Here is a 16,706-nt window from a genome sequence, read left to right on the forward strand (position 1 = left end):
CTTGATTCATCAAGGCCCAGCTGGGTATGGGTGGGTCTGAGGAAGGGGCGGTGCTTCTTGGCAGTGTTGGGCGGGGCCTCGGGCCAGGGAAGGAGCCAAGGGGAGGAAGGAGCAGCGAGGGGCCCGGGGCGTGGCCGGGCCGGGGGCTGGGCGTGGTCGGGGGCGGGGCATGGGCGGGGCGTGGCCGGGGCGGGGCGTGGCCGGGGCGGGGCGTGGCCGGGGCGGGGCCTGGCCGGGGCCGTGTAGTTCTGGAGACCCAGGGATCCTTGCGGGCCGCAATGGTTTGTGCGCTGCTGTTCTTGGTCCCCGCGCTGTGGGCGCTGCTGCTCTTGGGCTTGTGGTTCTTCCTGCGGGCCGATGGTGACCTGACACTGCAGTGGGCCAAGTGGCGGGGCCGCTGCCCAGGTGAGGACCTGTGCGGCCTCTTCCAGCTCTCGTCCGGGGCCCTCGGATTTGGTACCCCAGAGACTCTGGGTCCCAAGGCCGCGCCTTTCCCAGGGCCAAGAGCTGGGGACCAAGGGGCCGTGGCGAAGGGCGCTTTGCTACTTTGTCCCCTTTCCTGGTGGGACGATGAGCAGGACTGGCTTCCTGCCTCGGAGCCTCCCCCGGAGGCCGCCAGCCTGCAGCGAACACCGCGCTCACTGGGCTGGACCGGGTTGCAAGTGCAGGGTCAGGGACCGCCTCCTGCTTGTAAGGGAGCTCAGCTAAGAGGCTCAGTGATTCTGCTTCCTGAAGTTGTTTACCTTCAACTTTTAGCTCTCCCTAGTTTTGAAATCTGATGTAATTCGAGTTGGCTGCCTATTTCCTCACTCGAGGAGTGGAGAGGACTGAATTTACATTTTTTGTGCAGAAAGATCGTTCTTGGTGCCCTAAGGAACATTCTCCCTTTCGGTTTTGTCTGTGCCCTGCTTCATGTGTGAAGCCTGTATAGTACAGATAGGTCTGTGTTGCTTTGTTAAGTGTTCTGTGTCAGAAAGGGCGTGCACTGCGCCCTAAAAACGTCGCCTTTGAATTTGACAACAGTGTTACAAAGAAGGCATTGTCACTTCTGGTTTCCAGATAAGGTGTTTAGAGAAATAAAATGACTTGTGCTTTCAGTTCTGAAGGACTCTACATGGGTTTCCTTGGGCCGAGTCCCAGTATGAAACTACTCAAGCTTGGGAAGTTACACAGCTAGTAGGTCAGAGATTGGCCACATGGCTGGCATGAAAACTGGTTCTCTGGACCAGAAAGAAATCTGCTTTGTACCCTTTGATCCTACTAGACAAAATCTTTTCTGAGCGTGTCTATTTCTCTGGTTCAGTTTCCGAGAGTGTAGCGTTTGTAGCGCAGTGCTCTATTCGCAGAAAATACACAACACCTATGAAAGGCTAGCATTGCAGAAATGACAAGATATTTGGGTGCAGGTCTGAGCGTGCTCAGCAAGTGCGGTACCACTGAGCTAAACCTCCAGCCCTTCTGTGCATAAAGCAGGAATTCCACATACACTACAATTGCAGGACCCATTCAGCCAGTGGAATGCGTGGGCCTATTTGCTGCCTTACAAGTCCTTCGTGCTTTTGTGTTAACTTGGACTTGAAGAATAAAAATGAAGTTAGTTTATATTTTATTCTGTAATGATTCAAAACTTTACCCATCAAATTTTGACAGTAAAGTGATAACAGTATTTGACTAAATATACAGCAGTTAGTGAGCTCAGTTATTTTCTTATATGAAGCAAAAATTGAAAGTAAAGATTACTAAAAATAATTTTTTAAAAATTCATTTAATTTTTCCAATTGTTTTATTTCTGAAGAAAAATATTTGCATATTTTAGATGTAATTACATTCTATTAATATGTTAAAATGTACAAGTTTTACATAAATTTGACACAGTACCACTTATCTAAGTAAGTAATATTGCTAATTTTAAGTTATAAAAATGGTAATATCTCCTACATTTTAATATAACTAAACATTTATAAAATGTGATTCTTAAATTGGTTTTAACTAAAGAACAAGCTTTTAAAACTTTTATATATAAAATATAAAAATACAGCACAAAGATGGATGTACCATATATCTATCAAATTAAAATTTCATTGGAGTAAGTTTTAGAGGAAAAAGTTCCAAAATGACTCCTGTTAGGGTGGTGGGGGCCAAAGAAAAAAAAGGAATATGGAAATAAACTCGGATTACTAACATAGCTAAGGCCAAAATGATGGGCAGAATCCACCAAGAAGAAAGAAAGAAGGAAAGAATTACCTCTTAGATGTCTGTATAGATTTATTATTTGTCACTTTAAAAAGAAATCACACTTGCATAATTGAATAATTAAAAGACAAAAGAATCTTCACTAAAAAAAGTTTTTTCTCTCTTGCCCATCCCTTCCATTATGCCCCCTTGGAGGCCTCCAGGCTTCCTGCCCTTCTCTATCTCTCTGGAATCACTCTGTTTCCCAGCATGCATCTCCCATGGTGAGATCTAAAGGAGGCTGATTTAAGTTATTGACCATTGGTCCATGAAAATGCACAGCACAAGTACGGAGTAGGAAAAGAGACAAGCACAGCGCAAGTGAGGAAAGCACAAATTTAGTGGTCAAAGGCCTCCTGTGATTCAGCTGCGAGACACCACTGGAAAATCCCAGGCTGCTCTGGGCTGCATCTGCACACTGTTGTCTGAGCAATGACTGTAACCGGTGTGTGTCCCTGTGCTGGGCACTGGGCACAGCAGTGACTTGCTCCAGTGTGATCTGTTGTAGATCCTGTGCCCTGGGGGAGAAGGGAGGGACTGAGTTATCTGCTACTCAGGGCTGTCTGGACCCCTGGAATCCTGCCCTGTTCTCTGGGTGACTCTTTAGATGGAGGAACAAGGGCAGAGGGTTTGGGCAGAGAGAGGTAAGCTAGCCTGAGTCACATGAGGAAAGGAAACAGCAGCCAACTGTGTTAGCCTTAGAACTTCAGGAGGATAAGTCTTTAAGTACAGGACGGGTGGCAGTGTGAAAGACAGGTCTGTGTTCTTTTTGTTACCGGGAAGCAGAATTGCTGTAAGTTGGCAGAATTTTCTGTTATAAAAAATGACAGTAAGTTGGCAGAAGATATAAGCTTATCCCATAGCAGAAGAAAAAAACTGTTGAATGATCTAACCCTATCCTTAAATGGAACCATGACTAGCTGCCATATATATGCTGTGGGGAATGAAGTTCATGACTAAAGAAGATCATTCTCAGACGGCGGTGGTCTTCGAGAGCTTCTTTAGAGACTGTGGCAGGGGAGTGCAGCTAATGTATACCCTTGGTCCTCCTCTGTGAGGAGTGGTCATCTTCTACAGCATGCAGCTTCAGGAGGGATGCAGGTGAAGCAGTCAAGGCAGAGCCAGCCAGATCAGCCCAATCAACCCTGCTGATCAGTGGGGTGACAGATGTTGCAGCCAAAATGCCCTCACATTCTGGGCTGGTCTCTGAAAGTTTCTTTTTAACTCTTCAAATCTGAATTCAGAAGCTTTCTGGGAATCCATTATTTGTGCCAAATTCTATGGAATTGGTGAAGAGAAGTTGGTGCTAAATCAAAAAGTGTTTTTCTTCAGGGTGGAAGATGAGTGTCAGGACTGCAATTGCACTTTGGTAGATATGAACCTGGGTGCTTTTCTCATTGGCTGCTTAGTGGTATAGCATCTAAAGCCTTGTTACCTCTCAGCTAGTTAGAAAATAGCTGCAAAACAAACTATTTCACTTCAGTCTTAGTATTGTGAAATTTTACAGTAATAAGTGCTTGATCAATAATTAGTTATCTGGATATACATCTATTAAAAGTTCTTGTTACTCATTTGTGCCTTTCAACAAAAGTATATTACATTACATGCTAGGATCATGCTGTAGCCCGGCCACAGTACTAGGGCTGTGTTTTGGTGTTAATTTGGACATATTCATGAAACATTTTTCATAGGGACAACTGATACTTTCTCTCATTTCTAAGAAAATATTGATTGTATTTAGAGCTAGAGATATAACTCAATTTTAGAGGCCCTGGTTTATACCCCAGAATCTGGAAGATATTGTGATTCTATTTAAATGCATGGACCACAGGATAGAAGACAGTGTGAGCCTTGGATCCAGATACATCGTGGCTCCTCCTGCAGCGCTGCCAGGGTTCTGTGTGTGTCCACAGCAGCTTCTACATTCCTGTCTGTGTTCATTCTCTGCTGGGCACCGAGGCCCCAGCCATGAAGAAGATTCACAAGTCCCAGCCTTGATGACTTTCACAATTTAGGGAAAATTGATCTCTGGAAGCTTCAGTTTCCTTCTGTTATAAAAAATGACATTGAGAGACCAAAGATTTAGCTCAGTGGTGTAAGTGCCTGCCTGGCAAGTGCAAGGCTCTCAGTTCAAATCCTGGTAGACACACACACACACACACACATACACACACACACACACACACACACACACACACAGTAATATCTATTTCATGAGATTCATGTAACATCTTTATTAAGGTAATGTGTTAAGTAATGACAGAATCACAAGTTATTTAGCAGTAGACACTTTATTGCCCCTGGTGGGAGGTGTTAGAACACGTAAGTCATTGAATGAGTATTTTCTTTTGCTGTTGTAAGGTGAGGCTGTTGAAAAATTTTAATGTCAATTAGAGTCAAAATTAGTCTAGCATTCAGTATGAGCCAGCTATTGATCTGAATGCATTCCATGTTTTAACCTAGTCCTATGGAAAGTTTTATTTTTTTTTTTAACAGTTTTTCTAGTTCTGGGAAATGAAGGCTCTGCATTCCTAATAAGAGACAAGTGGTACTATAGTGTAATGAAGCTGGAATTAGGGTCCCGGCAGTACGTAGGGATCATATGTTAAGACAGTGTGATGTTAAATGATACCCTGTTTGCTGCTTTTGGTCAGTAATACATTTTTTGAGGGGTGGGGGTACTGGGACCCTGTGCTTACCAAGCAGGCACTTGTGCTGCTTAGCTATACCCCAGCCCAGTAGTACATAGTTTAATACATAAGGCACATAAGAACTTGGCACCACATGGACTCTACAGAGTCACATAGATAGTACCTGTCAACCCTTAAAAGTCCAAATAAACCACTTCTCATCACTTTAATATTCTCAGCTTCAACAGGAGCATTTCATGTCAGGTGAAATGGATTCATCTGAGGACTGAGGCTTTTGGAGAGTACTTTTACAACTGATGCTAGCTTACAGACATCAGATATTGATAAGTGCAGACAATATTACTTTAGCAGTCTGGGCTGATTACATTGTTACACAGAGCAGAAGTTGGTACATTTGGATTTTTCATTAATACTGTATTTCAGAGAATTTGAATGTGGAACTGAAAACTGGGTAGGACCTTTATCAACAATCTAGGTTGAATCTCCCATTTAATAGACAAAGTGAGTCCAGGCAGTGGTTTTTCTATCCACTTAGCTTTACTTTTATCAAATACGTAGATAAATGCAGCCCTGGAGTGCGACAATTAAAGTCAAAATTAGTCAAGCATTTGGTATTAGCCACCTATTGCTCTGCTCTGAATTATATAGTTTTCCTTGAAGTAAAATCAGAAAATTTCACCAAGATTCTGAAATATACAAATGTCTATATAGATAACTATTACTAACATGTTTTGTGTTCATACCTTAAAAAATTAGTTAGAAAATTATTTTCCTGGGATACTTAAAATGTTATGTTGTACATATTAGGTTTTCACACTCTGATGGTGTTTACAGTTTTGTATGCTAATGTTGATGAATATACAGGCATAATCCAGCCCTTCTTGGCTCCCCCCATGCCTCCTCCTTCCTCCACAGAACAAGAGCTGACTGGCTCGGTGGTGTGGGTGACAGGGGCCTCAAGCGGAATTGGTGAGGAGCTGGCTTACCAGTTGAGCAAACTGGGAGCGTCTCTCGTGCTGTCGGCCAGAAGAAAGCATGAACTGGAGAGAGTGAAAAGACAATGCCTGGGTGAGTAACCCTCAATCAGCAGCCTTGCTTCCTAAAAATGAGTCAGTCTCCAACTGAGGTGCAGCTTTAGAACTTTCAGAGGAGATGTTCCAGCTGGCACATATTTATAAACCCTCAAGTGCCTTGACCTAATACCACTTTTTTATTCTTAAGCAGCTGCCTTCTCCTTTTATTCTGCCATCTTTGTACCCTGTTTTTCTATTGACTCTTAACTACCAATTATCTGAAATACTGTTCGATTTTTAGTGACCAAGAGCTTTTAGTTTTTCCTTGTAGAGGATTCTGGTTGTTATCCATGACACATGTATGATACTTCCCTTGAGTTAGGAAAGATCCTTCATCATTTCACTAAAATGTCTGATATTAATGTGGAGTGGGATAGTATAAGAATTTTATTAGATAGAATAAAAGACAGGGAATGAAATGTGGTTGAAAAGTGCAATCTCAGTAATTACACATGGTCACAAATGCTTGTAATCCAATATTCTGTTAGACTTAAGGTTGTAAGACCACAAGTTTGATCCCAGCCTGGGCAACGTAGCAACTTAACAAGACCTCATCTCAAAGTAGAAACTAAGCTTAGATAACATGTTATTATTTCTCATAGAGCATTTAGTATTTGTCTTAGTCACTTTCCTTGTTTATGGGACAAAATATCCAACACCCACAGCGAGGAGGACGAGGGGTTTATTTTACCTCACAGTTCCAGAAGTCTGAGTCCTTGCCTGGTCAGCAGCACCGTGGGAAGGAATGGGGGAGGAAAGGTGCTTACCTCAAGGGGGTCAGTAGGAGAGGATGAAGCGAGAAGCAGGGAGAGACATCTTCCAGATTATGGCCTCTGATGAACCTGCTCCTCTGGTCAGACCCTGTCTCTAAGAACAGCTCAGTGACACAGTCACTTCGGGAGCTCTGGCTGTGGTCACATGGGGCCTTTGGTGGACATCCTTGATCTAAACCATAACATTCCGCCCTGGCCCTCAAAATTCTGGAGGACATCTCTGTATGGCTCGGTTTTAGGAGGCTCAGTCTTTGCATGGTCAGCAGCGTAGCAGGTGACCTGAGGTGGAGGGATGTTGCTCAAGTCACGGTGGCCAGGAAGCGGAGAGCAAAGTGAGAACCAGGAAGGGAAATGGACCCTTCCAGATCACACCTGTAGGGAGCCACCTTTTCTGACCAGACCCAAACCAAACAGCAAGTCAGCAGTACCATTTCCATCATTCTGTCCCTTTCAAAATCCCCACCGGTGAGGTTGGGGGCCTCTGTAGGACACCCTTGATCTAAACCATACAACACCAAACCTGGGATAACTTTGAAGTTTCTAGCAATCACGCAGTATGGGGTTTTCTCTAACTTTCATTCTTTTTAAAATTCTTTTTTTTTTTTTTTAATATGGCTTTTAATAGTCTTTTTTTTTTTTTTTTTTTTTGTCTTTTTCGTTTTTATCGGTACCAGGGATCGAACTCACAACTGCCTGCTTACAAGGCAGGCGCTTATGCCGCTGAGCTAAATCCCCAGCCCCTTAATAGTCTTTTTTAATGGAAAAAAGTCAAACAATTTCATAATGAAAGATAGCAATCTACACCGTTTTAAGTATTGCCATCCTCCAAAAATACTCTTTTTAGTTTGCTGATTGAAATAAGCACTCAGTAAGGAGAGCACGCTGCCCCACTAACCAGAGCAAGACTTCCTGCTTTTCTGACAGGTCTTCAAGGCGTCTTGGGTTTTTGTGCTGCACCTTTCGTTATGGCAGTGGATCCTCTGCTGCTGGATTTGCAAGTCCTGCTTTGGCAGGAAAGACAAATTCGTCAGCCTTTCTCAGCAGTGAGAGCCTGACTCCGTCACGTCAGTGGACAAACCTTTCCATTTCTTTTACTACTACAGATGATGCTTCACTGTTTTCTCTTTGCCCATAATGCATTTGTGTCTCATGTTTACTATCTGTGCTTGTTTTTCTTACTGGCAGTACTTGTTGCGTTTCATGGTTAGAGTTCAATAAACTCACTTTTAATTTGTTTTTTTTGAAACCTAGAGTAGAAAGGGCCAAATACAGGCCAACATGTTGTTTCTAGGGACAAATTGTGGAACAGACTTCTTTTTCTCATTTTACCTCCCAAGATCCCTGGCTGATGTAGAGAAGCTTCTATGATTATGCATCCTTTGATTACAGTACCTGAGCTTCCTCCTGATTAAAGAATAAATTGTAATTTTTGTTTTTCTTTTGGCGGTACTGTAGGTTGAATTTGGGCTTTCATGCATAGCAGGCAAGTGCTCTGTTGCTAAGCCACATCTCAGCTCATAATGTGCAGGTTTTTAATGTGTATAAAAGACCAACTGACCTTTGTGAACCTATTGCAAAGCAAATGTAAGCAGACCTCTTGAGAAATGCTGGGCAATTTTTGCTTCATTTAGCTTATACTATATTCCTGATTTCTGTGAGTCAGTTCTAAGTTCCTACTTTCTATAATGAAGTTGAAGTGAGCCATTACACATCCTATGAAGCCACCAGTTTTCTGTTGACAATACTGTCCAAAACACAGGTCTTCCTCTTGTTCACTGAGAGAAACTATCACAGGGACACCCAAAAGTGACTGTTTCCAACTCCTTGTGGAGGGAGGGTACCCTAAACTTAAAGGGAGCAGCCAGAAGCTTGATGGAACTCAAGCACGAGATTCGCGGTAATTTTCAAGTGTCTTTCTTTAGAGAATGGCAATGTAACAGAAAAAGATATCCTCATTCTGCCTCTGGACCTGATGGACAGAAGCTCCCATGAAGCGGCTACCAAAGCTGTTCTCCAGAAGTTTGGGAGAGTAAGTAGTGTTTGCAACAGTAGAACATTAATTTGTAGCTTCACAGTTGATTCCTATGGGTGCTGATGTCCTTTAAAGAGCTTTCGGGAAATTGGGGTTGATGCAGTAGCCCCAGGCCTATGAGTTCAGCCTTCTCATCTGTAAATCTTGAGGTTACATAATGAGTACTTTTCAGATTTACCAAATACTACTAATTTCTCTATGTAGAACAAAAGAATGTAAAAATTTCCCTTATTTTTATGACGTTTGTCTTTGTCCATAAAAAATTACTTGACATAGAAATCATATAGGTGAATTCTGGTGGTTTTGTCTTTATTTTAGACCTCTATAAACCAAACCATTGTTTTATTTATTGTTATTGTTAACATAACAAACTATCCCTGAAAATTTCACCCATCCACATAGGATATCCATTTTATGGTTTTATTTAACTAGATTGACATTCTGGTCAACAATGGAGGAAGATCCCAACGTTCTTTGTGTATGGATGCCAGCATGGATGTCTTCAAGGAGCTAATGGAAATTAACTATTTAGGAACAGTGTCCTTGACCAAGTGTGTTCTGCCTCACATGATAGAGAGGAAGAAAGGCAAAATTGTGACTGTGAATAGCTTTACAGGGATTGTATCAGTGCCTCTTTCCAGTGGATACTGTGCCAGCAAACATGCTCTGCGGGTAAGGCAGCTTCAGTTCAGCTCTTAAACTTGATCTAAATGTGTGTGGGGAAGTGTGGCCATCAGTGGGCAGACACTGGTGAAATAAAGTACGAAGTGTAGAATACCAGTCAGCAGCACACCGCTCATGCCTTCCCTCGCATTTCTTGCTGGTAAGCTGCAGGTCCCCACTCCTTACTTCTGCGTACCTTTCAGATGTCTTTTTCTCTCATTTCCATTACTTCTTTTCTTTTCCCTTTATCTTTGCTGTTTCTTTTTACTTGATCTAAGTGTATGTGCAGGACCCCTGGCCTCTGCCTCATAACCTTCCTGGGAAAAATACTGACTCTGTTCATCCTAGTTTAATTGAAAGAAGAAAATCCAGTTAAGGGAGAGACTAGGAAAAAAGCTTGGTTTGGGTTATGAGGCATAAATGTTAGAATTAAATGAATTTTGAACCTTGATTTCAGAGTGGATATCAAGAGAATTATTAGAGGAGATGCAAGTTCCACATGTAATATTGATGAAGGTCAGTTTTAGTTGAATATTTCACTATGGACAACAGCTGCCTCGTCATCATGGTTCATGGAAACCAAAGCTTTGTTCTTTAGGAAATTCCCTTTGCATTGGGAAGAGCAGACAGTTGCAGAGCATGCTGTACCAGTTGCAATGCTGAGGATTCGCTGATGCTGAGGAATGAATGAGCTGTCAGTGACTTCCAGTGGGGCATTGGGCAAACCTCAGGTAGGCAGATGGGGGTGGACAGCCACTCTCTGCTGGCACCAAGGTGTCAGAGGACATCCAGGATGCTTTCAGGAAAGCACAGATGAGTTGTCTGGCCTATCATCCTACACACCCTGTTTAATTCCTGGGCTTAATCTGCTGGACTGTGGCAAGTTGCAGGCCTAGTTACAGCAGTCGTTCACACTGAGACTTGGAGGCTCTGTTGCAAAAACACATCCTTTCTCAGATTTTCAGCAAGTTACAGTGTACACTTGTTTATCCCCAAGAAATTTAAACACTCTACCAGAAGAGCTTCAAAAAGGAGAGGCTGTAGCTTCCAACCTATTAGCTAAAGGATATGCTCTCTGTCTTGCTAAGAAAGGGCAACCTGTATATTCTACATTCTTTTACTCAGCATTTTTTGTTCTTCAGTGCACTTATAAATAAGGAGTTGTGTCTGGTTGAATCAGGAATTGTGTCAAATTCTGACAACATGAACCTCATAGCTCCCGTGTTGTCAGGGGTCAGCCTTCGGTGGTTTGTAACTATTTAAGGTATTCAGGTCATATATATTGATTGACTGTTTAGACTTGTTTTGGTAGTTAACCTAGCCCTGTAAAAGTACAGTCTTGTACCATTTCTTAAGAACAAGGATAAAGAGAAGTAAAGTGTTTTTCTTACTCTCTTTTGCTTTAGAAATGGTTAGCATTTAAGTCTACAAGGACTAGCTTGTTTTTGCAAATGTCATCAGTTGGCAATCATATTCCATTTTAATGACCACATACTACTCATCATCCTGCAAAAGCAATTGTTTTCTGAAACAAATTCATGTTGATACAGTAGTAAAACAGATTTTATGCATTGAAGACATTATCAGGAATATCCTGCTTTTAATCTTGCTTTTTCCTCTTTGACCCAAACATTAATGCTGTAGGTCGCCTTGGGGAATAAGCTGAAACCACCATGAGCGATCCTGTGAGGATTGGTGGGAGGCTGCATTAGAACCCTCCTGTTCACTGCTCCCAACAGTAGAATGTCAAGTCATTGTTGACAAGAAGCACTGCCAAGGGGATGCACTGCAGGGCCCTGAACTTGTATTCCAGATTGCCTCTGGGCTTGCAGTTCAGATAACTGAGATGCTTGAATGGTTTCTGGGCCTCTAAGGGCGTATTTTGTTAAGTCATGAGATATGTGTCAGCAGTTAGTTGTATTTGCCTCTTTGCTTTGCTTTTCAGCTTTGACTTTTCTGTTTTGTGCCCCGTTAGGGTTTTTTAAATTGCCTCCGAGCTGAACTTTTCGAATATCCAGGCATAGTTGTTTCTAATGTTTGCCCAGGACCTGTGCAGTCACAGATTGTGAAAAATGCCCTAACCGAAGAAGTTACAAAGGTAAAAATTTCTAACTGGGGACTCGTGCAAATGATTTACTACTTAGTGTTAATGTTCTGTCAATAATTAGCAGGGATTTGAGGTCAGAACTGCTTATGAATTACTCATAACACTTAACTAATGGCATTATGAAATTTGTTGACATTAGCTAGTAGTACTTTGGCACCTAGTTTTCATAAAGACTAATGAAGTTGCTGAGATCCCACTTAAAAGTAGTCCATCATTATGTGTCCACTATTAATGATATTTTCACTATTAAGAAACTCCTTTGATCTCCTTCCATTCATCTCCATCATCTTCATGTTTATGGGATTTCATTTGCTAAGTACATGTTTTAATAGTAATTTTGTCACCACAGTGACTAAAAATGAGCATTAGGGCTGGGGATTTAGCTCAGCAGCATAAGCACCTGCCTTGCAAGCAGGCTGTCATGAGTTCGATCCCTGGTACCGATTTTAAAAAAAAAATTAAAAATGAGCATTAAGTACTCATGAAGGGTGCAAGTGTAAGTAAAAGCAAACTTCTTTAAATAACCTGTATTATCTTATCTGGTATCTGTATGATTTTGGTTAGGCTTCTTGAAACATTAGGAAAGTTGATAAGCATCTATCAGCGTGTACAGGAATGTCTACAGGGCATGAGGGGGCACAACTAGATAGCTCTAGGGTCTTTGATAACTTAAAAATTCTGTGAACTAGCTTTGATACTCCGAATTCACTTCATTTTAAATCTTTTCTTAGATTGTGGGCAATAGTGGTGACCAGTCATACAAGATGCCAACTAGTCATTGTGTGCGGCTGATGTTGATCACCATGGCCAATGATTTGAAAGAGGTTTGGATTGCAGATCAACCTTTTTTGTTGATAGCATATTTGTGGCAATATATGCCAACCTGGGCCTGGTGGATAACTAACAAGTTTGGAAAGAAAAGGATTGAAAACTTCAAGAGTGGTGTGGTAAGAGTAATTTATATATTTGTTAGTTTTAATCTTAAAGTATCAAAAATTTTGGTATCAGTTTTAAAGTATAAAATCTTACACTGCGTAAACCCTTCCTAATTAAAATCTTACACTGTGTAAAACCCTTCCTAATTCTCCACCAGTCTCATGATATAAAATGTATTCTATCCCCATGTGTGTCTGACAGGTTACTGTAAAGTGTCACTCGTCGTGGAGAAAACACTTTTCTATTGAAATGATGCCATTTCTCTTCCATGTAGTCTGCCCAGTACATGTGCCACAGCGGTGCCCTTTCCCATTGCTTCCGCTTCTACCTCCTGCCACCCTGCCAGTCTTAGGTCAGGCGTCACTGGCTTCCCTGCCGCTGCTCCCCAGGAGGGAGTGCACCTCAGCCCTGTGTGTTGTTCCCACAGCGCTGCCTGTTCTGCTCCCCCAGGCACACGCACAAGGTGCACTCCCCATGCCGTTTACCTCCTTCCCGAACTATTCTGCATATCACAGAGGCAGCTGTGCCCGCTCTGAGGGGACAGGCTGATCACTTCTTCATCTGGCTTTCATTTTTATAGCAATTAGTGACTGACATTATCAGCTGTTTCTGAGGAAATTGTGACCAGAGAGTTTAATCTGTAAATAACACAGCAAATGGAATGCGTTAATCCCGATTGAAAAATATGATTGTGCAAAGAAAAGTTATTGCTTTGAATGGTTTTTATTAGTAAAGTTACTGCTCTCATTTACCTTGTCACAACCATCTTTTATAACTCAGCAAAGGTGGCTCATATATGAAAAAGAGAATCATGAAAAAGGACCATACTGTATTGTCCTTATATAATTTACTATGTCTGAGCAATCCACTGTAATGTCTTCCACTTCTTAGACATTTAATTTCTTCCAACTTTTTGCAGAACAGTGAAAATGAATTAGCAGGGCAAAAGCAATAAACAACAAAATACTTAAGAGATTTAAGGTCTTGTCAGAAACTTGGGTACACAGTATAAGAACTGATTCATGTTTCTGTCACTCTTACAGGATGCAGACTCCTCTTATTTTAAATTCTGGAAGAAAAAACATGACTGAATGGAACACTTGCAGCTTCTAAGCTACTTCAAGGGAGAAGTTAAAATCATATCCATAGCAACCTGCCTATGTTTTTCAATACAATTTTACTTTCAACATGTAATGAATAATAAAGATGGCCATGAATCTTATACTAATACATGCTATGTTCTTGAATAAACGAATATTGAAAAATGTTTAAGAATATATGTTTATAACCTAGGCTAACAGATATCTAACCAAGGAATTACAGTCTTCTTTTTCACGTAAGTGTTAGTCTAGTGTGCTTCTATACCAAAATATTACAGACTGGATAATCTGTAAATGGTAGAACATTTTTCTCACAGGTTGTTGGGCGAGGGCTGACCTCTGCCTCAGATGTACCTTGTGGCTGTGTCCTCCAGGTGGAAGCAGCACTGCTCCTGCAGGTGGAACTGGTTGTAGGGTAGGTTAACCATGCCTTTCATAAACTCACTGAAGCTCTTTCATAACTCAGTCACCTCCTAAAGGCCATGCTGTTTTGTTTGTGGTTTTTTTTTTTTTTTTTTTTTTAGACAGACTTGCTATATATTTGGGTTGGTTTTGAACTCACTCTGTGGCCCAGATTGGCCTTGAACTCAATGTGATCCTCTTCCCTCAGCCTCCCAAATCCTAGGATACAGGTATTCACCACCATGCCTAGCTCCAGGCTGTGCTTTTACTGTTATTGTGTGTGGGTTAAATTTCAATTTTGTAGAAACAAACTCAAACACTAACCACATAATTAGTAGGTAGGTTGCTTAGGAGGGGGAGGTGAAGAACCGGAATTTCACACATTACAAAGTGCTGGGTGTTAGGTCTGAGAGAAGGGAGAGGAGGAGGGGAAAGAGGGGAAAGAGGTCCGTGGAAGGAGTGGAGTGGACGGCTGTGAAAGTAGTGGGCGGCAGTGGCTTTATTTCGGGAATGCGGGGAGAGGCCCCCCCCCCCCCGCTGGCCCGGGGCGCAGCATCTCTGCTGCACCCGGGGCCATGGTTATTCCGGGAACACGGAGAGAGGAGACTGGCGCACTGGCCGCTGGAATCTGGCGATCTCTCTCTCTCTCGGACACATGGCGTGGGGGAATATAAATAGCCTAAGCTTAGGGCAGTGCCCTAAGGCCATTAGAGATGCACAGGTATTTCATTGGCAAACGTTTAGCGCCAGAAACAGGTTTCTAGGGATGGGGGTATAGGGTTACAAGCAAGTCTATAGGGGCCGGGGAGGCAGCGGCTGTGGCTTTTTCCTGGTTACAGTGTCCGGTCTGGGCCAGCAACTCTGTCACTGGGTAAGCAGCAGTTTTACAAAGAAGTGTGGGGATACTGCAACTTGCAAGGTTTCAGAGCTGCCAAGAGGTAGATTCACAATTAAACTCAGCTCAGGGAAACTGCACTGAGAACTCCTCCCTGCTGGGATAAATCTTTTAACTCTAGTACTTAGCTCTTGCAGCAGAAACAATACCTAAGCTGTAACAGTAAGTTAACAGGGGTAATGGAAGCAACACAGGGCAACAACTCAGAGACAGCCCTCAGTTCAGCTGGGGCAAAAGTGACATACATAAAACAACTATAACAGAGTCCGTAGGCACAGTGGCAGTCATTCCAGTACTGTCCCTTGGCCCTGATGGGACACTGTAGCCGGTAAGGTAAAGCCTTGGAGGCGGAACCAAGGAGCTCCATCTTCCCTGCCCCTAGGAATTTATCTGTAGCACAAAATGAATACCAATGCCCCTCAGGCACCACCCCAAACCTAAGCTACACGTATGCCCCCACTCCACGGACGGAGAGATTGCCAGACCCCAGAGAGAATGCCGGACCACGGTGGGTCGGGGGATCTCTCCCCACATTCTTAAAATAAAGGTCATTTATATTTCATACTTCTTATCTTTTCAGCTGCGCCAGAATTCTATCAAGGAGGAAGACATGATGGAGCTACACCATGAGGGGCACTTAGGTAGAAGCAGTGAAATAAATGTACATACATGGGGGCGGGGGTTTAGCTCAGGGGCACCAGCGCATACCTGGCAAGTGTGAGGTCGAGTTTGATCCCCAGTACCAAAAAATAAAACAAAATAATGCACACATATACACACAGGCCCTGTCCTAGAAGCATACAAGATAATACCATTTACACTGAGAGGTACTGTGATGGTATTGTAATGGTTCCTTGGGGAGTGAGAGAATTGGGGGTATGCTATAGCGATGGGGTGTAATAAAATAGCACTTGCAAAACCAGGGGTTAAAATGACACCATTGTGTCATTGTGATTTATTGTAAAAACAAAACAAAACATTTTACAAAGAAAACAAAAACATTGAAATAATTTTCAAGTGATACAAAATACATGTAATGTGGCTTGGTTCAGACTGATAGCAGAATGACGTGGAGCCCTTCATGGAGAAAGCATGACTTACAAGTAGGCTCCAACAGATGAAGACAGGCTTTCAAAGGTCAGCGGACAGGTTAGTTTGGCTTTACATGTCACTGCATCCCCCATTGTGGGGGATGAGGTGTCACTTTGTAGGCCCAACCCCCTCTAACCTGCAATTTACAATAGCCCCCCTGGTATGCGAGACCGAGGTAGAATAGGAATGCCTGTTCTCAGTGAGATCCCTCACCCTCTGGAATCCATACTGTGAGCTGGCTTTGTTTTGCAGAAGTCTTGAGGAAGTGGCTGGCCACCCTTTGTGACACTAACAGCAGACAAATTAACAACATTCTTGAGCTAATGAATTTCTTCCTGGGCTAGAGAAGTTATGAGAACTGGTTGTGATTATTTACTTCACTTAGATAGTTTAGAATAAACATTGTAGTCTGTCACGTTGTAGCTTGCCACAAAGAATGCCTTTTCACCACTTAATTATCTGGGCTCTGTGAACTGATCGGGTTTACTATATATGAATCTTAAAATAAAGATTGTGCGTGCAGTGCAGTGTAACGCGGTGCAGACAGCAAAGGTGCCGTGTCTCTCCTGTCTTTCTTTTCCGAGCACTGTACCCCCCGTGTCCCGATCAGGCGTGTTTGCGTGTTTACCTTTCCCGGAGTTCAGAGTGCCCTAGACACTCACGACACCCCATGCTTGCCGGGATTGCTACAGTTCTGGTAAGTGCTGTACACTAGCAAAAAGAGCTTTTTTATGTTTGTGTTATGCCTAA

At 42.6% G+C, this 16,706-nt stretch overlaps 1 protein-coding gene across 2 annotated transcripts; it reads left to right on the forward strand.

Moving 5' to 3' along the window:
* Positions 1 to 226: 226 nt before the first annotated feature.
* LOC100734266 (dehydrogenase/reductase SDR family member 7) lies at positions 227 to 13,734 on the forward strand. Of its 2 annotated transcripts, XM_003472495.4 has the most exons (7): positions 227 to 405; positions 5,799 to 5,951; positions 8,652 to 8,758; positions 9,194 to 9,433; positions 11,400 to 11,522; positions 12,263 to 12,478; positions 13,511 to 13,734. In XM_003472495.4, the coding sequence occupies exons 1-7, from the start codon at positions 279 to 281 to the stop codon at positions 13,556 to 13,558; spliced, it is 1,014 nt and encodes a 337-aa protein (XP_003472543.2). In that variant the 5' UTR covers positions 227 to 278; the 3' UTR covers positions 13,559 to 13,734. The 2 variants fall into 2 exon arrangements, with proteins under 2 accessions (XP_003472543.2, XP_063097273.1); XM_063241203.1 differs by lacking the exon at positions 9,194 to 9,433.
* The last annotated feature ends 2,972 nt before the right edge of the window (positions 13,735 to 16,706 follow it).

The sequence above is a fragment of the Cavia porcellus genome, unplaced genomic scaffold (assembly GCF_034190915.1).
Source record: "Cavia porcellus strain 051 isolate PalLab524CR breed Dunkin Hartley unplaced genomic scaffold, mCavPor4.1 scaffold_31, whole genome shotgun sequence".
NCBI lineage: Eukaryota > Metazoa > Chordata > Mammalia > Rodentia > Caviidae > Cavia > Cavia porcellus.